The following is a 22,576-nucleotide window of genomic DNA, read 5'->3' as shown; positions in this document are numbered from 1 at the left end:
AAGGCAAGAAATGGAGTGTAAAAACCCTACTCCAAGGTTTGTATTGTTGCAATGAAAATGAAAAATCCTATATAAGCCAAAGCTGTCTCTGTGTGGCTGTAACCCTAGTTGCACAGAGCCACCGTTTGGCTCTACAAGACTACCCTTCTCCATTTTGTTTCCTGACCCTTTCCCTTCTTCACCATTTTTTGCCTCTTTCATCATCCCCAACATCTTCACGGTGAGTGCTGCTTCAAAATTCATCAATCTCTCAAATTCTCATCTGGGTCTTCTTTCTTTCCCCTGTTTTTTTAATTATCTTTCACGACCCAACTAGATAAAGATTTGATTTTTGTTCTAATTTTCTTGATTTTTTGTCCCATTTCATTTTGGTGTCTTAGAGGTAAGAGGGACTACAGAACTGTGTCACCATGTCGGACGAGGAAAGGGAGGAGAAGGAGTTGGATCTCTCTTCTGCGGAAGTGGTCACCAAATATAAGACCGCTGCTGAGATCGTTAACAGTGTGTTTCTCACTCTCTCAATGTCTTTCTCAAGTTCTTTCTGTGTTTTTGTTTTTTTTTTCTACATTGGACACACTTTTTTGCTGAAACCCACTCCAAATTCGCTGCTTTTTATTTATACGTGTATGCATATGTACGATTTCATGAACTTTATTGTTTGTTTGTGTATGATTTTTCAGAGGCCTTGAAGTTAGTTATTTCAGAATGCAAACCTAAGGCAAAAATTGTGGACCTTTGTGAGAAAGGGGATTCATATATTAGAGAGTAAGCTTTTGTATATTCTTATGAACAATGTCTTTGATATTTTTTAAAGATATGTATATGTAATTGATTTTCTGTTATTTATTTATATTTGTGGAATTTTGCTCATAGGGTTTGTTTTGGGCCTGTGTAGGCAAACTGGAAATGTGTACAAGAACGTGAAGAGGAAGATTGAGCGAGGTGTTGCTTTTCCGACATGTTTATCAGTAAACAACTTGGTCTGCCATTTCTCTCCACTAGCCAGTGATGAGGCCGTGTTGGAAGAAGGTGATATATTGAAAATGTAAGATTTTCAGTGCTTGAATTTGTGACTATTTGTGGGGAAATGGGGCCTGTGTTTTTTGCTATTACTCAGACGTTGATGGTTGCTTCTCTGTTTGTTTGCAGTGATATGGCTTGTCATATAGATGGTTTCATTGCTGCGGTGGCTCACACCCATGTACTTCAGGAAGGTCCTGTTTCAGGAAGGGCAGCCGATGTCATTGCTGCTGCAAATACTGCTGCAGAGGTGGCCTTGAGGCTTGTCAGGCCAGGAAAGAAGGTAAACATTTTGTAACTAGTTTTTACTGTAGCTGCATTTCTATAATTGTTTGATTTGGTTTCATTACGTGTTGCTTTTTTTTACTGTACCTTTTTTGGTGGGTGTAAGGTCATATGATATATAAGCAATTCGGCTTATTTATTTTGGAGATAAATTAGGTCGGTTATGTGTGTTGTTGATTGTGGGTTCTTGTTTGCCTAAATGTGTGCCTTTTGGATTTTGATCTCTAGATGATGTAAACTGTTATGGGCCATGGATAAAATCCGATGAAGCTTAATTGTCATAGTTACACTGATAGAGATCATATATGTCTTTTCTTGTTGTGTTGGTACTGTATTCTGCATAATGAATATTATCATGGAATTTCATCAAGGACTTCATTTGTCGCTACTCTAATTGAAATCGTTGTTAAAAGATTTTTTTTCCAGTTTTCCACCTTTTCTTGAAATTATTTAAATTTGATTTATAATGTATTGTAATTTGAACAATTTATCTCTGTATGATGAAGAAATTATTGGCTATGGATAAATTCCAATGAAGCCTGTTTTTGTCATAGTTACACTGACAGAGAATTGTTGATTTTTTTTCTCTTTGTTTTGTTATTTTTCCTGCATGATGGTTTCTGTCATGTACTGTTATCAAACGCATTGTTTTATTTTAATTCGGATGAAATTTTAGAAGAATTATGAACATGATTTAATTTTTCTTTACATACCACCCCTCCTAAAATCTTAATGTGATCCATAATATCGTAATTTAAATGTGTGAACTGATCTCTATATGATGAAGAAATTCTAGGCTATGGATAAAGTTCAATGATGCCTATTTCTGTCATAGTTACACTGATAGAGAGTTGTTCATACTCTGTTCTATTTATACCTGACTGACTGATTACCACCATTGGCATAATGGATCTGTAGTCAACCAGGCAAAAATATATGGTATCTAGGATGGTTCATGTAATGTGAAATATGCCTGTTTCTCAAGTTTTTGTTGCATTTTTTATGCTAAATGTGGTTATGTATTAAAGGTTTAAGATATTCTATACCTGTATAATCTCCTAATATACTTTAAATGTTAATGTAATCTGACTCTCTTGTTATAGATTTATCAGTGAAGATCTAGATTATAATAATTGTAGCAAATGTTAAACGTATATTAAAGGTAACTTTGCCGAGGTGATCAGTATCAAATTGGTTTCCTCTTTTCCCTGTTGCTGACACTAGAATTGGCTGGAAATAATTTCATGTCTGTGCTGATTTATATAGTCAGCACACTTGTCTAGTATAGCCAACAAAACATGGTGCTTTAGTATACTATTTTATGTTACTGTAATATGCCTTTCTTTTTAGCCTTGTCAGTGTATGTCTGGATTCTGATTTTTTAGCAAATATTAAATCTGTAAGAAATGCAACTTTGCCGAGGTGATCAGAACCTTATTGGTTTCCTCTTTTCCCTGTTGCTGATACTAGAATTGGCTGAAAATAGTTTCATGGCTGTGCTGATTTATATAGTCAGCACACTTGTCTAGTATAGCCAACAAAACATGGTGCATTTATATACTATTTTATATTACTGCAATTTTCCTCCCTTGTCAGCCTTGTCAGTGTATGTCTGGATTCTGATTTTTTTAGCAAATATTAAATCTGTTAGGAAGGCAACTTTGCCGAGGTGATCAGAACCATATTGGTTTCCTCTTTTCCCTGTTGCCTATACTAGAATTGGCTGATAATAGTTTCATGGCTGTGCTGATTTATATAGTCAGAACACTTGTCTAGTATAGCCAACAAAACATGGTTCCTTTATATACTATTTTATGTTACTGCAATTTTCCTCCCTTGTCAGCCTTGTCAGTGTATGTCTGGATTCTGATTTTTTAGCAAATATTAAATCTGTAAGAAAGGCAACTTTGCCGAGGTGATCAGAACCATATTGGTTTCCTCTTTTCCCTGTTGCCTATACTAGAATTGGCTGATAATAGTTTCATGGCTGTGCTGATTTATATAGTCAGAACACTTGTCTAGTATAGCCAACAAAACATGGTTCCTTTATATACTATTTTATGTTACTGCAATTTTCCTCCCTTGTCAGCCTTGTCAGTGTATGTCTGGATTCTGATTTTTTAGCAAATATTAAATCTGTAAGAAAGGCAACTTTGCCGAGGTGATCAGAACCATATTGGTTTCCTCTTTTCCCTGTTGCCTATACTAGAATTGGCTGAGAATAGTTTCATGACTGTGCTGCTTTATATAGTCAGTACACTTGTCTAGTATAGCCAACAAAACATGGTGTCTTGATATACTATTTTATATTACTGTAATTTGCCTTCTTAGCCTTGTCAGTGTGTATGTCTGGATTCTGATTTTTTAGCAAATATTATATCCGTAAGAATGGCAACTTTGCCGAGGTGATCAGAACCATATTGGTTTCCTCTTTTCCCTGTTGCCGATACTTGATTTGGCTGAGAATAGTTTCATGGTTGTGCTGATTGTATACAGTCAGTACTCTTGTCTAGTATAGCCAACATTGTGCTCGATTTTAACCATTATCCTTTATCCGTTGTTTTCTCATTAATATTCTTTTAATGTTTTTGTAATTGGCCTCTCTTGTTAGTTTTATCAGTATATCCTGATTCTAATATTTGTAGCAACGTTAAAGCTTTTAACAAAGGCAACTTTGCCGAGGTGATCAATATCATATTGGTTTCCTCCTTTCCCTGTTGCCAAAACTAGAATTGGCTGAAAATAGTTTCATGATTGTGCTGGTTTATATTTTTATTGCAGTACACTTGTCTAGTATAGCCAACATAAAAATACCCTGTAGAAGTCTTTACTTATCGTTATTTTTTATAGAATTAGAAAAGAGGGAAACATCATATTCAAACCATTAATTTGGTTTAGTTATTTTAATTATTTCTGACGTGGGATTGAATGCCTTTCCATTTATAAAACCTTAGTAAGGTTAACTTTGCTTTGATGATTAAGGGCCTATTGACTTCCTCCTTTCCCTATTGTTTAATTTAAAATAAGTTGAAAATTATCTTTTGGTGATGCTGATTTATTATTGACAGCATGTTTGTCTATTTTAACCGCATTAACATTATTGTTCATATACACAAGTAAGTAGATGCTCATTCTTCTTTTTAATCGAATTATTTTTTCACAGAACAAGGATGTAACTGATGCTATTCAAAAGGTTGCTGCTGCCTATGACTGTAAAATTGTTGAAGGTGTTCTCAGCCACCAAATGAAGCAGTTTGTTATTGATGGGAATAAAGTTGTGCTTAGTTTGTCTAATCCAGACACAAGGGTTGACGAAGCAGAGTTTGAGGAGAACGAAGTTTATGCAATTGATATAGTAACAAGCACGGGAGATGGCAAGGTAAGTTAGTTATATCAACATATTTCCTAGTATTGTACACCATATGCAAAATGTAAATTTTCATTGTCTTGCAGCCGAAGTTATTTGATGAGAAACAGACAACCATCTATAAGAGGGCTGTTGATAAGAGTTATCACTTGAAGATGAAAGCATCTAGGTTCATCTTCAGTGAAATCAGTCAGAAATTTCCTATTATGCCATTTTCTGCTAGGTAACTTAACTTTTTTTTATACTCCATCTACTAGTATTCTAATTCTGATCCTATTATGTCATTTCTCTTAAAATTTCATTTGTTTTGTAATAGGGCTTTGGAAGAGAAAAGAGCTCGTCTGGGTTTAGTGGAATGTGTCAACCATGAGCTCTTGCAGCCATATCCTGTTCTGCATGAAAAGCCTGGTAAAAAACCTTTGACTGGTAGCATAATTACATAGCCAGATGTAATTTATTTAAGCCTTTGTATGATTGATTACACTGTTTGTTTTTCAGGTGATTATGTTGCTCACATCAAATTCACAGTCTTGTTAATGCCAAATGGATCGGATCGGGTCACATCTCATCCACTCCAAGAATTGCAGCCTACAAAAACTATAGATGATCCTGATATTAAGGCCTGGCTAGCCTTGGGCACAAAAACAAAGAAAAAGGGTGGTGGAAAGAAGAAAAAAGGTAGGTTGCTGTTTGGTTTGTATCATACTTTTATATTCTTGAACAAATCATCTAAAATTTTATTATTCCTTGTGTTGAATGGCTTAATAAATAGCAATGTTTGATTGTTTGTACAGGTAAGAAAGGGGACAAGGTAGATGAGTCAGCTGAAGCTGAGCCTATGGACTCAACAAACGGGGCCACTTCTTAAGATTGAGTTAAACCCATCCTCTCTCCCCAAACAATGAAAGAAATTTTCATTTCATTACCCCTTTTCAATTTTGGTACATTGTTCACCAAATTGTATTTTGTTGGATTATGAATTTTAGTATAGTTTTCCGACCTTGATTCCAGTAGCAATTTTCATATGGTTCCTTAAAAAAACCAAACCGTTCACTTCAATGGTTTGGTTAATTATCCAAACTGTTTGTTAATTTGATAAAATGGTTTGGTTTTTGGTGAACTGAATCTGAATTAAATAGTTTTGGGCTGATTTTTAAAGCCAAACCAGTTTCAAGTTGGTTTTTGAATCATTTTGTCTAAAACCGTCTTTTTTATTAGTTTTCCAATAATTTTTGTGAAATATGTAAATTTTGAGATGAGTTGAAGCTGAAGGGGTTTGAATTCCATGGGTGAGGCAAACTTGAATTTGATAATTTATCTCAAACAATTAAGTTAAATAACTGAGTAAAGTTATCTTCTATCCTTTCTTTTTGTGCAATGCAGAACATTCGTAATTTAAAAATCAGAATCAATGATTGTGCATACCTATATTATTTTCAAAAGAAATTCATGCTACTTAGAGTAAAGCATTCAAGTTGAATTGTACAGAATACTATGTTTAAATGCTTTTAACAAACTGATGAATTGAGTTGAATTTATTTTAATAACTTCTGCAGTAATAAAAAACGTTACTGTACTTATACATTATGTTTTTATAATAGAATATTTAATATAATTATGTCATTCTAAAATTAATTTTAAATGAATTAAATTTTATTATTGAAATGAGGGTTAACTCTGAGAAGGAACTTTAATGTGTTTTCTTGGCTATGAGTGTTTAAAATTTGTTAAAGTGGAACTTTTTATTTCATTGATTATTAAAAGTTATCAATGCCTTGTTGAAAATTTCATTTTTGGTACTTGTACCTGTTTTATTTTAAAACTAAAGGGTCAAAAGGTAAATTTTTTATGAAAACCCAGCATAATTTCTGTTTTAGTTCAATTTTCGGTTTTAATCATTTTAAAGTTTTTAAAATATTTTAAGAATAATATTTTGACAATATAATGCATGTGATTAAATTTCTAAGGAGATGGACTTCCTGAATGTATTGAAGATAACGTTTAACAGATATTTAAATGTATTTTTAGCTAAAGTTAGTAAATTTTGATTTTGGTTCTTATAACTTTTTATTTTATTTCTATCAGATAGGAAATTGTTTTTTAACTTTTATAAAATGTGAAATTTAAGATTTTTTAGAAAATACACGTTGACATTATTTAAAAAATTGTGTGCTTATGTAAATATTGACGCTGACAATCTCATAGCATATGTCTCCTATTTTGGTTTGGTGTTAACTTTAATGTGTAATTCTTTTATTCCATCTCTAACTTTTTTTTTTAAAATACAATTTCATTATTATTATATCTATAAGTACAAACCAATAATATAATAGTTAATCAAATTTTGCTCATCAACTATCTTCAAAATTGTGCTAATTGGAAAACCAAATTTATACTCGTAACTATAGTTTGTGCATACTAAGTAATCCAAGAAGTAAAAACTTTCATATCTCAAAAAATACTTTTGACTTTAATATTGTTTTCATTTGAAGTGGAGAGATTAAGGTTGCTCAAACTATGGAGAAAGTCAGGTAAAAAACGGCTTGATGAAACAAAATTCTTATGCATTCTCAAAGAAAAAATATATCTACTAATATATCATACACAACATATACTTCTTATATTTTGATCCTTTAATGTTATATGATGTTTATATGGTGTTTAAAGATGCAATATCCTCTATTTGCAGTTGGCATTGAACTTAACCTAACTCATATTTTAAACTATTGCGAATATTATTTCCTAGCAAAAAACACAACATAAAAGTTTTATGATACCAAACAATATCATCATTCTTATATTATTTATGTCATGTATTCACGGGATGAACAAATTATTTGTAATTTATATTCATAGTACAAATCTAACTTGATATGCATGAATTTATTGATGTATTGCTATTTACAACACATGTCATTCCAAAGAGGATACTCTTTATCTGAGATAAGCAATGGTGAGCTTAATTTTTTTATCTTTTGTTTTAGTCCAAATTATGGTATGTTTTTGTATATATGATTTTTTTTTTCTAATTCATTACCTTTAGTTATTAATCTAGATGATGCAAGAAACGCAAAAAGAAAAAGGAAAAATATACTTGCTGAATTGCACAACAAAAATGTTAAAGGAAGATGTACTGCAATTGAAGTGTTGAACTCAATTGACATATCTAAACAAAAAAATATAAATTAGACCCACAAATATTTTTTACAATTTTGAACCATAAAATTTAAGATGATTTAGGTCTTATGTTAGCTTATTAAATGTAATAGCCTAAGGTAAAATAATTATTCTCCTAACTTATGTTCTTAGACTATTTTTTGTAAACGAATAAATTTGTCCACTAATCGTCTATTTACAATGAAAACTACATGATAATTGTCAATGTATATGCAATTGCAGTTAAAAGTTATTACAATGCACCATATGATGTTCAAAACAAGATACAAGTTATTACAATGCACCATATGATGTTCAAAACAAGATACTCTTAACTGAGATGAATTGTGGTGGGGTTTATTTTTAATTTTGGTTATTTCCAAAGTATTTTTTTTTTGTATAAGTATTTTCAAAATTATAAATATTGATTCAGATATTCATCCAAACAATGCGCAAAATGGAAGTAAAAAACTAAGTAATATAGTTGCTCAAATATCTAAATAGTAAATCTAAATTAGACATACAAACATTTCTCATTTCTGATATCAGACATGGGTATGAATGAAAGTGATTCACAATTCTCAACAATGAAATTGAAGATTACTCAAAGCTAGCATGAGCTTACTAACTGTTTTAGCTTGTCAGGTCAAATAGTTATTATGGTACTATATATTATTAGTTTATTTTTTTTAAACTATCTAGTAACAACCTATTTAAAACAAAAACTAAGGGTCCAATTGTTACTGTACATGCAAGTGCTTTTAATAGTTGTCAGAATGCACCATATCACATTGAAAACAAAATACTATTAACTTAGATGAATTGTGGTGAGGTTCATTTGTATTTTTTTCTCAAATATGTTTTATTTTTGTATATATGGTGTATTTTTTTGTAATTCATTAGCTTTAGTTATTCATCCAAATGATGCAAACAATGCAAGAACAAAAAAGAAATATATGTTTGTTGAATTGCACAATAGAAATGACAAGGGAAGAGCTAGTATAACTTTTTTAGATGTTTATCTATCTGTAACATGAAATTAAGTGTTGAACTCAATTCACATATTTACCTTGAAAATATATATTCTTTCAAAACCTATTCATTTAGATTCTTTTATTTTTTAAAATTTATTATTGAAGAATTAAACTATGATAAAATAAGCATGTCTGAAAGGCATGCATCTTTGTCTCAATGTTTTACTGTTGAACAAGTTGATGTTTACGAGAATATCATGACAGTAGTATTTTTCGAAGTTGGTGAATTTTTTTCTTATATGGATATGGTGGATCAAGTTGATGTCTACGAGAATATCACGACAACAGTATTTTCTGAAGTTGGCAGATTTTTTTCTTATACAGATATGGTGGCACAAAAAAAAATTCATGTGGAGAACATTGTCCACTTTCATGATATCTTAAGGGATGATTGTGTTGAATGTAGCTTCTAGCGGTATTGCTTCTTTGTTACTTTCATCAGAGAAAACAATTCATTCTACATTTTGCATTTCATTGTTAATACATGAGGATTCAACCCGCAACATAATTTAAGGAAGTCTTCGTGCTAGGTTGTTGATTAAAACTAAATTAATTATACGGGATAAAGCTCCAATAATGAATAGGTTATGTTTTGAAGTTTTGGACAAAACTTTTAAGGGACGTTGTGAGAGCTGAAGTGAAGAAAATTGTCATAAACCTTTTTGGGGGTAAAGTCATTGTATTGGGAGGAGATTTTATGCAAATTTTGCATGTTGTCAAGAATGGATCAACATATGACATTGTCAAGGCAACAATAAACTACTATGAATTATGGAAACATGACAAAGTCTTGAAACTTTAAGAGAATATGAGATTAAGCACTGAGCAATCATTCGAAACTACAGTAGACATTAAAGAGTTTGTTGATTGGATCCTTCAGATTAGCAATGGAGATATGAACTTAAATGAAGTTGGTGAAGGCATTGTCAAAATACCTCAAGATCTTTTAATCAAAAACATTGAACAACCTTTACGAAACTTGGTTGAATTTGTTTATCTTGGCTTCCTATAAACTATGAGCTTTGCTGGATTTTTTTATGATGGCACAATACTTTGTCCTACAACTGAATGTGTAGATGAAGTGAATGAGTTTATCTTATCTTTAACACCTGAAGAACAAATTATTTATTTAAGTTCAGACACACCTTGCCAATTTGATGAACAACTAAATGTTCAAGCTGAGTGATTTACATATTTTTTTTGAATGATATCGAATGCTCAGGAATTCCTAATTACTATCTTAAACTAAAAGTCAGAGTTCGTATAATAATTATAAGAAATATTGATCAAGCGAATGGACTATGTAATGTAACAAGATTACAAGTCAATGACTTGGGGAAGAATGTTATTGGTGCCACAATGATTACAGGAAAAAGATATTGGTGATAAAATATTTATACCTAGAATGTACTTAATTCCTTCTAACTCTGGCTTTCCTTTTAAGTTTCAAAGAAGACACAGTATCTTTGTGTTTTGCAATGACAATAAATAAAAGCCAAGGTCAAACCCTTTATAAAGTTGGCCTTTTATCTACCACGTCCTTTATTTATACACGGTCAATTATATGTTGTTGTTTCCAGAGTGAAATCTAAAAAAAGGTTGAAATATTGATTTCAAATGAAGATGGAATAACTAATTCAACTACTAATGTGGTATACAAGGAAATATTTGAAAATCTTTGCAACATGTTTTTCCAGCCATACATATTAGGTATGAACATTCTGTAATTCAAAATTGATTCATTTGTGGTTTCTTTATTCTCATATATGAAGCTAACAATGTTAATCCATTGTTTTTTATAATAACAGGTTTCTTTCATTTTTTTTTTATTTTAATCATTTCAAGAAGACAATACTCGAATTCAAAGGTACAAATCTACACATAATGGATAACTTCCATAATTATAATTTTCTAAATTTACATTTTCTTAAATCAATTTACTCTTATTTGTATTATTTTAAGGAATGTTAATGTGATTTGTAACCACAACTGTGATTATCCACTATAAACTGTAATCCAATCATTATAGTTTACACAGGTTTTGTTACATACTGCTCCATAATAGCAGTGGTCATGCGTCAAGTTTGTTTGTTTTTGTATTATTTTAGTTTTCATATAATATTACATTTGTTTTTTTTATCAGCATTCGTTCACATATTATGCATTCAAACACACAATTTTGTATTAAATGTTTATGTCAATTTAAAAAAGTAAATGCAGTAATCCATAGACTTAAGAATATTGTGGTTTGTTAACAAACTGAAGCAATAAGGTAGCACAAATACTTTCTCAATATGACATAGACAAACATGAATATACATCTTTGTTAACCTCATATCTTATATAATTTTATTTTATCTTATTTTTTTTCTCACATTATTAACCTCAGTTTTATGTTTGCTTTAAACTACTAAGACAAAATCTATTACAAGTACTAAATCATTCTTCGTATTTGATAACTTTTTCTTTGTGTAATTAATGGTATTTAGGGTTACATGTCTTTGTAAATCTATTTTTTTAGCCACAATTTTTTGTTGTCGTGTAATTCACATGTTGTGCTAATTTATATGTGTTGACATTAAATCTCATATTGCTAAACACTCAAATTATGGCAGGTAAAGAAAAATAACTTTGTATTTTATTTGCTATTGTTTGTTCACTTTTGTTATGTTGTGTGACTAAGTACCTCTTCTCTGACAAAGCTTTAATCAATCTAATATATTTTCCAATACCTTATAGGTTGAAAATGTTATTGTGCAAATAAGTTATGTTCTTCCATGTCACTTATTGCAAAATTGTTGTATACAGCTCTTGTTACATATAGTTATGCAAAAGTTAATAAATTTCGATTATAATAGTTTGATCTAATTGACCCTTTGCAGCCTTATTTAAAATTTGTTTATTTAATAATATGAAATGCTCAAACTTATATTTTCAAATTTAATTCATACATATAGCTAGGTTTATAGATTTTATGTTTTGGCTTGGTGTCTTATTAAGAATGTGTTCACCTTTTCCATGTTGTTAACATTCAAAACAAGACAACTATACCAAAATATTATCATGAAGATGTTATATCCTGTATTTTTGCAGTTGTCGATGAACTTAATCAAACTCATATATCAAAATCAAATTCCATTGAGAGTGATAATTTTGGTACCAAAAGCCAATGAATAAAAGGTATATGTTATTAATATGCTACTTTATTTGTTTATTTAAAATATCTTATTTAATTATTCCTTTAATTACACACAACTTCCAAAACGTTCCTTTAAAATGTGTTCAGTAGACTAAAATAGAATAGGAAATAAAGTATTGAAATACTTTAATCATTTATGCCATATTGAAGCTCAAAAATCTTATTTTGAACAACTTCAATCTGCTCATTAAGGTTCTGAAAAACATGTCACACAAAACTCATGATGATTTCTTTATTCATCAGCAAAGTTATCCATCCTTCTTAGCATCAATCTCTCAAATGGTGACATAAAGGTGATGCGTTCTCCCATGATTCCAACACTTGGACCAACATCATCTTCTCCATCTTGGAGTCCAACAACAAAACCAGCTTGCTCTTCTCCACCATCTTCGGCATGAGCTCCACTTGAGGAACCAACTTAATCACCATCCTTGCTGACCAATTTTCCTTCAATTTTTGTGAACCCCATCTTGCTTAGATAACCATTGTTGATTTCGTGTGATGCCTTGACCACTTCAGTTTGCTCCTCTTCAAGATCAACTTCAAAATAATGCAAAAACTTAGAAATAAGAACAACGCATGGATAGTGATAGTCACTTAACCTCTTGGATTTTTGCATATGTTCCTTGATGATATGAATCTAGTTGATCTTGATCTTGTTCATAATGCAGTAAATGAGGATAAGATCTTCCTTAGTCAACATAGAGTGGTTGCTTCCTCTTGGTGTTAACATCCATGAAACTACGAAAGCAATAAGCCTTTCATTGAGTCTCAAGTCTCCCACTAAAAAATTCCTCACCTTGGATTGAGGATTCTTTAGACAACTTCTATAGAACTACATTTTGTTGAATTCCTCAACAACTCTAATGTTCCCCTTATTTATTGTTAATCCAGCAACAACAAACCAAACTTCATGAGTTATTTCCATATCAACCCCTTTCACATGTGAGCAAATGTTATCACCAATTATTTAGAGGTTGGTATAGAAAACTCTTACAAGGTCAGGACAAATATTCCCAGACATTTCTAGGAACCTCTTCAACAGTTGTTCTTTCAAAAGACTTCTTACTTCAGTGAGCTTCTGCTTTTTCAACTAGTTGAAAATGATGAGCTTTTTGGATTGTTAATTGCCTTCCTACTGGTTTCATGTAGGTACTTCTCAATTTTCTCATCCTCCCCTACAAACCATTTTTCCAAACGTCCACCCCTTTTTACTCCTCGGGTCTTCATTCTTTTAGAGGAAGGAGGTGTTGATTCCATGGAGCAAGAATGAAATTCCAGAAAAGAGAGAAAGAGCCCAACATATGCAAAATGCAACAAGTAGAAAGAATAATGAGTTGTTTATGTGAAGAAAAACAACTAAACAAACACATGTATATATGCAATAAAGGCATTCAACAAACTTGGCATTTAATGGGTTGTTTTCTAGAGGAAAAAGAATTTGTTTAGAAAGAATATTGTAATACGACAGCCCCCTAAACATATTGCCTAGTCACAACACATGCAAATTTGACTAACCATAAAATCCCTTAATTTTCTAAGAAGTTATGGAATGACCAAAATATCTTCCAAACATATTGTATTCAAAGTTGTAATAAGTGCAATTTTGACCCATAACAGTTTTGAAAGAAAAGAAACAGTTGCACCAATGCACAGAGATTTAAAACAACATTAATACAAAATTGTCAGAGGTAAAACAATCGGTTGTTTCGTGAAAACAATCAGTTGTTTTTTTGTGATAGCAATTTGGATTTTTCATAAACCAAAAGCTTTGACAGAGATGAAAATGTAGAATGCAAAACACACATATTTTTGTATGGAGATGAAAAAGAGAGTTTATTTAAAGTGCACAAAATTAAAGAAGTGAGTTCATAGCTTTTGAGAATGTTTTCAATTAAAGAGCCATAATACATGAGTTAAAAAAAAATCACTTGACTCTAAAAAACAGTGTGCAATTAAGAGTTGTACTCCAGAATCCAATTATGATCTTTCCCTTTGAGACTTGATTCTTTAATCCAATGGTTTGACATCAAAGTCAACTAAAGTTAAACAGTTTCAAATCCTTTTCAAAAACCTCTATAAAACAACTAGTTGAAACGACAATTCAACATGTTAATTTTCCACTTCTCTTTGAAAACACATCTTTTTCAAAAAGAATTAAAATCAAACAACCTTAGATTAAATCTATGATTGGATTACAAATTCAATAACCCACACACACAAGCAACAACAAAATCTTCAACCAATCTTCATGGATTTGGAGACATCAAAGCCTATGTTCAATAAAAAAGACACCACTTAGTCGTTTTCTCTTCAATTCATCAATAACTTCACTAGCCACTAAAACATTGTCCAAAAGCCCTCTATCCCCTAAGAAAGTTGATTCTCTATAATCAATTACTTTATAAGCACCTTTTTTTTATCCTATTTGATAAAGTCTTCGAAACTATTTTATACATGGAACCGACAAGAGAAATTGGCCTAAAATCATTTAAGTTCTTAGGGTTATTCACATTAGGGATCAATAATATAAACATAGTATTTGTCCCCCTTGGCCAACCCCTACCATTTGCAAAATCTTGTCTTGCATTCACAATATCACCTTAATCACAAATGGTTTTTAGAAAACCATAAAGGTAATGTACATTCAGTCAACTATAATATGGACCTTCTTAAACCATGGATTACCCATGGATGGTCTGACTTACAAAAATTTTATGATTTCAAAGGAAACCATCATATTCTTTTTCGATATGTAGCCAACTCTTATTTTTATATTACTTCGTTTAAAAGACACTCCGCACCATCTACAATCACAACATACATAAATAGTCTAAAGAGGAATGAACCTGTTTTCGATGGTCCATACCATCATTTTGAAGTAACACTAGCTCCTCTAAACTTTTCAATCAACTCATTTGGTGATTTCCCCTTTATTTATTTTTTATTTAAGATTTTTTTTTTAAAAATTATATTCGATCTAAATTACGTTAATTTTACCTTATAGGATTTGCATCCTCCATATCCGACTTATATATGCAGTTGAAATTTGAAATTTATTAACCTCCATGACCATCTCAAATTTGAAAAGTGTAAAATAGTGAAAGAAAATGGATAAATAAATCAACAAAATTTGGAGATTGATGAAACAATATCTATGTATGAGTCAACGAACCAAATAACTAAATTCGAGTTATTCTCTTTTATGAGGAATGATTTTTAGATTATTATTTCTTACTTTTCTTAATTTTTGTATCATTTTGTTGAAATTTAAACAATAATTTTCTTAAATTTCGGTCTCAGTTGTTGAAACCGGAATAATTTATGTTTACGCTTAATATTTATGATTTCTTTATCTTATTTTTATTATATTTAGTTTATTTTATTCACATATAATAAATATTTATTTTTATAAATTTTATACTGCTTTATCTTTTGTAACATACCATTTTTCAAAATTTTATCAATTTCATAGTTATTAATTTCAGTTATTGTTCTTTCATGTAATTTTGATTTTCTTCTTAATGTTTTAAATTATTAATCATTCTAGAACTTGTACTGTGTTTTATAATACCAAAATTATAATTTTTTATATTTTTGATAATATTATAATTTAAAATTGAGATTTGTTAAAATCCACTTAAGTGGCAGGGGTCACTAATAGTATATTAGTACATTATCAAGAGACAGAAACTCAATGGAAACAACCTCTACAACTTTTTTATGATAATAAAATATAATGAATACAATTATTCTTTTATATATCTATTATTGCAGTAAAAATAATTAATAAAATATAAAAATAAAATTATAATAAAATAAGATAAGAAAATAATAATTTGCTAACAAAAAATTATTTATCAAACTAAAAAAAATTGTATGTCATTTTCTTATTTGTATGTTTTAAACAAATATACATACATAGTGCTAGGTAAAATAAGAGTTTAATTTTTATAATTACTTGTAACAATATTTAAATTATTTATATTTATTAATAAAGAAGATGTTGTTTTGTTACTATTTTTGGTGTATATAATTGACTATTAATTTTATTCTTATTAATATAACTTATTTTATTATTTTATTTTTAAGTTTTATAATTGTTTTTCTAAGTCAATTAACTATTTATAATAAAATTATAAAAATTATTTATTTAATAATTTTTTGTAAATATAACTTTTTATAATAATTATATATTTTATAATAATCACAATTAAAATAATTTTTTATCATAAAAAAGTGAAGTAAGTTTCCACTAGTTATTAATAAGTATTATTATTTAGTTGTTTAATTTAATAAATAAGAACATTTATTTTAATCATAAGTAAGAATAAAAGTGTAAATAAAAAATAAAAATGTATCACTTATATTATTACTACCAAAAAGACACATATATTTCTAAATATGTATTCATATTTTTATTGTATTAAAAAAATATAAATATATATTTTCGTAAAAACATATTAAAAATGTTAAAAAATAAAGTTAATATATATATATATATATAATATTTGTGTGATAAGAAAAGTTATTTAGTTATTTTAAAATAAAGAAACATTACTTAATTACTTATTTTATTAAAAAATATTTTTTTAGTTATTAAAGTATAAAATGGTTTAATTAAAAAATAATATTAAAATAAGTTAAGAAAAATGTATTTTTTTAAGTATTGTTTTCTATGTAAAGAAGTTATTTAACTATTTTAAAATAGAGAGATTTGCTAAGTATTATTTTATTAAATAAATATTTTTATTAATTGTTATAGAATAATAAATAAGTTATCATAATTTTAGAGATAAATTTGTAAGAAAATATATAAATGAAATAAATAAGTACCAAAGTGTATCTTATCTGTTGTTAATGATTACAGGTAAATAAATAAATAAATAAGAGGAAGAAATGGACTGTAATAACCCTTTTCAATGGTTTTGTTCTTACAATGAAAATGTAAAATCCTATTTAAGCCAAAGCAACTTCTGGTAGTAACCCTAGATTCACTAAGCCACACTCTTGCCTCATTCTTCATTTTCCTTTTTCCATTTCCATTTCTAAAACCCTTTCATTTTTCACCCATTCTTCTGAACTGCATCATCTTCAAACCTTCTCACTGTGAGGTACTTCAAACTCCATCAATTTCTGAACTTTTCATCTGGGTCTTTCTTTTCTCTTTCACGGCCTAATTGGATGTATGTTTGCCTTTTGTTTCTTTTCATCGTTTTGTCCCGTTTCATTTGTATCTTTCAGAGATTACAGACAGAGGGACTAAAGGGTTGTGCTGCCATGTCGGACGACGAAAGGGAGGAGAAGGAGTTGGATCTTTCTTCTGCCGAAGTGGTAACCAAATACAAGACTGCTGCTGAGATTGTTAACAGTGTGTTTCTCACTCTCTCGATGTCTTTTGTTGTCTCAAGTTCTTTCTGGGTTCTTGTTTTTTTTCTACATTGGACACACTCTCCTCTACAGTGTGTTCTTGACTCTCTTAATGTCTTTGGGTTATAAATTCTATCTAGGATTTTGGTATTTCATAGATTGGATACAATTTTTCTTTTGGGAACTGGGCTGAACCTCAAATTGTTTTATATTTACATATCTGGTTTATAGTAAATTTTGATGTTTTGTGTGATTGTCTTTGATTTACAGAGGCCTTGAAGCTTGTTATTTCTGAATGTAAACCTAAGGCTAAGGTTGTGGACATTTGTGAGAAAGGGGATTCATATATTAGAGAGTAAGCTTGTTTTTATGTTTATACAATGGAGAATTGTTTCTGATTTTTAACATGTGTACATGTAATGACTTCTTTTTTGCTTTTTAGAATTTTGCTAATAGGGTTTGTTTCGTGTCTTTATAGACAAACTGGAAATGTTTACAAGAATGTGAAGAGAAAGATTGAGAGAGGCATTGCTTTTCCTACATGTTTATCAGTAAACAACGTGATTTGCCATTTCTCTCCACTAGCCAGTGATGAGGCAGTGTTGGAAGAAGGTGATATATTGAAAATGTAAGATTTTCAGTGCATGAATATGTTATCTGTGGTGGGAGAATGGAGTCTGTGGTTTTTGCATTTACTTGGAAGTTGATGGTTGTTCCTTTGTTTGGTTTTGCAGTGATATGGCTTGTCATATAGATGGTTTCATTGCTGCTGTGGCTCACACCCATGTACTTCAGGAAGGTCCTATCACAGGTAGGGCAGCAGATGTCATTGCTGCTGCAAATACTGCTGCAGAGGTGGCCTTGAGGCTTGTCAGACCAGGAAAGAAGGTAGTCAATTGTAACTGGTTTTTACTTTAGTTGCATTTTTGTAATGGGTTGATTTGGATTTTACTAAATGTTACCTTTCTTGAGTGTACCTTTTGTTGATAGCTGTAAATCAAGTGACATGTAAGCATTTCAGCATAGTAAAATTGGAGAGAAATTAGTTTGGTTCATGTGTATTATTTGAAGCGATTTTATTCCTCTAATGTGTGGCCTGTTGATTTTGATCTCTAAATGATGCAAACTATTATGAGCTATGGATAAACTCCGATGAAGCTTAATTGTCATAGTTACACTGATAGAGGTCATTTAGGGTTAATCTTCTGTGGTCTTGCCAATTGATTACATTGCTCATCTTTGAAACTCCTCTTGGCTGTACTGTGTTGTGTATTCTGCATGATTAATTCTATCTTGGACTTGCATCAAAGACTTGATTTTTGTTCTGATAGAAAATGTTGCTTAAAAAGTTCTGCTTTATATCTCTCTGATTTCTGTCAAGTTTTACATGCTCTCTCAAAACTATCCTAACTTGGTTTTTTTTGTGGTAGTTTGATCAAATTTTCTCTGTATGATGAAGAAATAATAGGCTATGGATGAACTCCAATGAAGCTTGTTTTTGTCATAGTTACACTGATAGAGAATTGTTGATTTTTTATCCATTGTTACGTTATTTTACCTGCATGTTGAATCTTATCATGCACTTTCAGCAAATACTTGTGTGCTTTTTAAATTAATTTTTATTCTGATGAAATTTTGGAAAAATTATAAATTTGATTTCGTTTTTCTTTTCAAATCCCCTTGTACAACTATCTTGTTATGATCCATAATAATATTGGATTTTGAAGATATGAACGGATCTCTATTTGATGAAAAAAATAATAGGCTATGGATTAACTCCAATGATGCCTGTTTCTGTCATAGTTACACTGATAGAGAGAATAGTTCGTCCTCTGTTCTATATATGCCCGATTGATTATCACTATTTGCATTTTGAATGCCTAGTCCACAAGGAAATAAAATGTTCAATCAAGGTTGTTTCATCATATGCTTTCTCAAGTTATTTTGGGCATTTTTAGATGTTGACTATGATTGTATATTAAGGGTTTATGGTATCCTTTACCTCATAATCTCTTCATATACTTTTTATATTACTGTAATTGTCTCTTGTTTAGGCTTCATGAATGTATATATCAAGATAAAACATTTGTAGCAAATTAATTATAATTAAGGCAACTTTCCCAAAGTGATCAGTACCATATTGGTTTCCTCTTTTCCCTGTTAATGATACTAGAATTGGCTTAAAATTGTTTCATGGTTGTGCTGATCTATACCGTCAATGCACTTGTCTTGTATAGCCAACATACTATGTATTAAATCCATTACTTATCCTTTACCTGTCTGATAATCCCTTGTCAATACCGTCAATGCACTTGTCTAGAATTGGCTGAAATTTTTTTCATGGTTGTTCTGATGTTAATGTAGTTCGCCTCTCTTAGCTTTATTAGTGTTTATCTAGATTCTAATGTTATTCTAGTTTGCCTCTCTTGTTAGCTTTATTAGTGTTTATCTAGATTATAATGTTACTGTAGATTGCCTCTCTTTTTAGCCTTGCCAGTATATGCATTGATTCTGATATTTGTATCAAATGTTAAAAGCTATAATTAAGCTACTTTGCCGAGGTGGTCATACCATATTGGTTTCCTCTTTTCCCTGTTGCCGATACTAGAATTGGTTGAAAATAGTTTTTAGTTGTGCTGATTTATATAGTCAGTACACTTAGTGTAGCCAACATAATTCTGTTAAAACCGTTACCTGTGTATAATCCGTAGCATGCATTTTAATGCTACTATTGCTTGCCTCTCTTTGTAGTCTTTTATGTGTATATTTGTAGTAAGTATGTAAAGCTATACTAAAGGCAACTTTGCCGAGGTAATCAGTACTATATTGGTTTCCTCTTTTCCCTGTTGCCTATACTAGACTTGGCTAAAAAAGGTTTCACAGTTGTGCTGATTTAACAAGTCAGTTCACTTGTCTAGTATAGCCAAACATAATTCTCTTTTTTTAAACCATTACTTATCACTTATATTGGTAGAACTAGAAAAGTGGTAAACATTACCATATTCAAACCATTAGTTTAGTTCAATTATTTTTCATGCAATGCATACTTTTTTTTATAAAACCTTTAGATTAAGGAAAACTTTGCTTCAATGATTAATAACTAAGGAAAAATAAGCTTGGAATACTGCTTTCCTATTATTGTCAGCATGCTTGGCTATTTTAACTAGCATAGTATTGATATTAATGTGAATACATCAATGACCTTCATTTTTTTTTACAGAACAAGGATGTTTCTGAAGCAATTCAAAAAGTTGCTGCTGCCTATGACTGTAAAATTGTTGAGGGTGTTCTTAGTCACCAAATGAAGCAGTTTGTTATTGATGGGAATAAAGTTGTGCTTAGTTTGTCTAATCCGGAGACTAGGGTTGACGAAGCAGAGTTTGAGGAGAATGAAGTTTATGCTATAGATATAGTAACAAGCACAGGGGATGGCAAGGTAGGATAATTATATGAACATATTAGCTTGTATGATAAATCAAATGCATGATAAAGTGAATTTTTGTTCTCTTGCAGCCTAAGTTGTTGGATGAGAAGCAGACAACTATTTACAAGAGGGCTGTTGACAAGAGTTATCATCTGAAGATGAAAGCTTCTAGGTTTATTTTTAGTGACATAAGTCAAAAATTTCCAATCATGCCATTCTCTGCTAGGTAACCTGACTACTTTCATGTTTTAATACTGTCTCTGTTGGTGTTCTAATTCTGATTCTCTTCATTAAAAGTTAATTTGTTTTTTAATAGGGCTTTGGAAGAGAAAAGAGCTCGTCTGGGTTTAGTGGAATGTGTTAACCATGAGCTCTTGCAGCCATATCCCGTTCTGCACGAAAAGCCTGGTAACATTCCTTTGGCAAGTAGCATAACTAGATAACCAAGTGGTCATTTATTTTAAGCCTCTTCATGCATTATTTTGTTTGTTTTTCAGGTGATTATGTAGCACACATCAAATTCACAGTCTTGTTAATGCCAAATGGGTCGGATCGAGTCACATCTCATCCACTTCAAGAATTGCAGCCTACAAAAGCAATTGATGATCCTGATATCAAGGCCTGGTTAGCATTGGGCACAAAAACAAAAAAGAAAGGTGGTGGAAAGAAGAAAAAAGGTAGGGGGAAGAGCTTGTTGATGTTCTGTTATACCGTGTTTTGCGTCCTGCTTTTATGTTATTGAATGGCTCAACAAATAACAATGCTTGGTTGTTTGCACAGGTAAGAAAGGCGACAAGGTAGATGAGTCAGTTGAAGCTGAGCCGATGGACTCAACGAATGGGGCTACTCCGCAAGATTAAGTTAACCCAAATCCTCTTCGGAAACAATGAAAGAAGATTTTCATTTTCGACCTCCTCTTTCAATTTTGGTACATTGTTCACCAAATTGTATTGCTTGGGTATGAATCTTAGTGTAGTCTTCTGACATTGATACTAACAGTAATTTTTCATGTGGACATTCTAGTTATAGGTGTGGGACTGTTTCTGAACCGGTTTGAAATGAATGTTTCGAGCTGATTTCTAAAATCAGTCCAGTTTTGAATCTTTTTGTTTGAGAAATTGTTTTTTATTTGAGTGTTCCAAAGTTGCAGCTTTTTAGATGAGTGTTTCAATGTTTTACTCGATTGAAAATAGAAAATCTAATGGTTTTGATAACGAACTAGTCTCCTCCATTAAGAAAAGAATGAGCATGTTTTTTTGAATCTCCCTTGTAATTTCCATGTTTTTATTGTATTTAATTTAATTATAATTTAAAAGTACTTTCAAGAAATCTTATTTGGTTCTAATTTAACATATATTATATTTATGTAACTAAAAGGAACAAACTTAGCTTTAGATAGCAATTGAAGTACTAGAAGTGATCCATTCAGATGAAAAAATCCAATTGAAGTACTAGAAGTGATCCATTCAGATGAAAAATCCAAGAACAAAATGAGTTTCGCTTAGAGGAATAAATAGGGTTTAAAGGTTCGATAAAAATTAAATTTACAGGTATAATTATTAAAATTTTATGTCATGCAGTAATAGACTTAAAGAATGTGACCTACTTCCACATACTTATTTTGGGTCAAAAATTAATTATGATATCAAATTATCTTAAATAGCTTTGAAATTGATAAAAAATAGTTATGTTAAAAAAATTAATTTATTAGGGATTTTTTG

General features: G+C 30.6%; 2 protein-coding genes across 2 annotated transcripts; both read left to right on the top strand.

Annotated features, from left to right (window-relative positions):
• Positions 1–5,682, top strand: LOC137825998 (ERBB-3 BINDING PROTEIN 1). The gene is made up of 10 exons (XM_068631832.1): positions 1–220; positions 381–501; positions 681–765; positions 896–1,045; positions 1,150–1,303; positions 4,469–4,684; positions 4,759–4,895; positions 4,989–5,080; positions 5,171–5,350; positions 5,467–5,682. Exons 2-10 carry the CDS (start codon positions 411–413, stop codon positions 5,538–5,540), a joined length of 1,179 nt encoding a protein of 392 aa, XP_068487933.1. The 5' UTR covers positions 1–220; positions 381–410; the 3' UTR covers positions 5,541–5,682.
• An 11,285-nt stretch (positions 5,683–16,967) lies between these two features.
• On the top strand, positions 16,968–21,956 carry LOC137825996 (ERBB-3 BINDING PROTEIN 1-like). The gene is made up of 10 exons (XM_068631831.1): positions 16,968–17,175; positions 17,306–17,432; positions 17,702–17,786; positions 17,910–18,059; positions 18,166–18,319; positions 20,652–20,867; positions 20,945–21,081; positions 21,172–21,263; positions 21,353–21,532; positions 21,636–21,956. Exons 2-10 carry the CDS (start codon positions 17,342–17,344, stop codon positions 21,713–21,715), a joined length of 1,185 nt encoding a protein of 394 aa, XP_068487932.1. The 5' UTR covers positions 16,968–17,175; positions 17,306–17,341; the 3' UTR covers positions 21,716–21,956.
• The last annotated feature ends 620 nt before the right edge of the window (positions 21,957–22,576 follow it).

The sequence above is a fragment of the Phaseolus vulgaris genome, chromosome 8 (genome assembly GCF_000499845.2).
Source record: "Phaseolus vulgaris cultivar G19833 chromosome 8, P. vulgaris v2.0, whole genome shotgun sequence".
Classification (NCBI taxonomy): Eukaryota; Viridiplantae; Streptophyta; class Magnoliopsida; order Fabales; family Fabaceae; genus Phaseolus; species Phaseolus vulgaris.
This window is presented reverse-complemented; position numbering and strand designations above follow the sequence as displayed.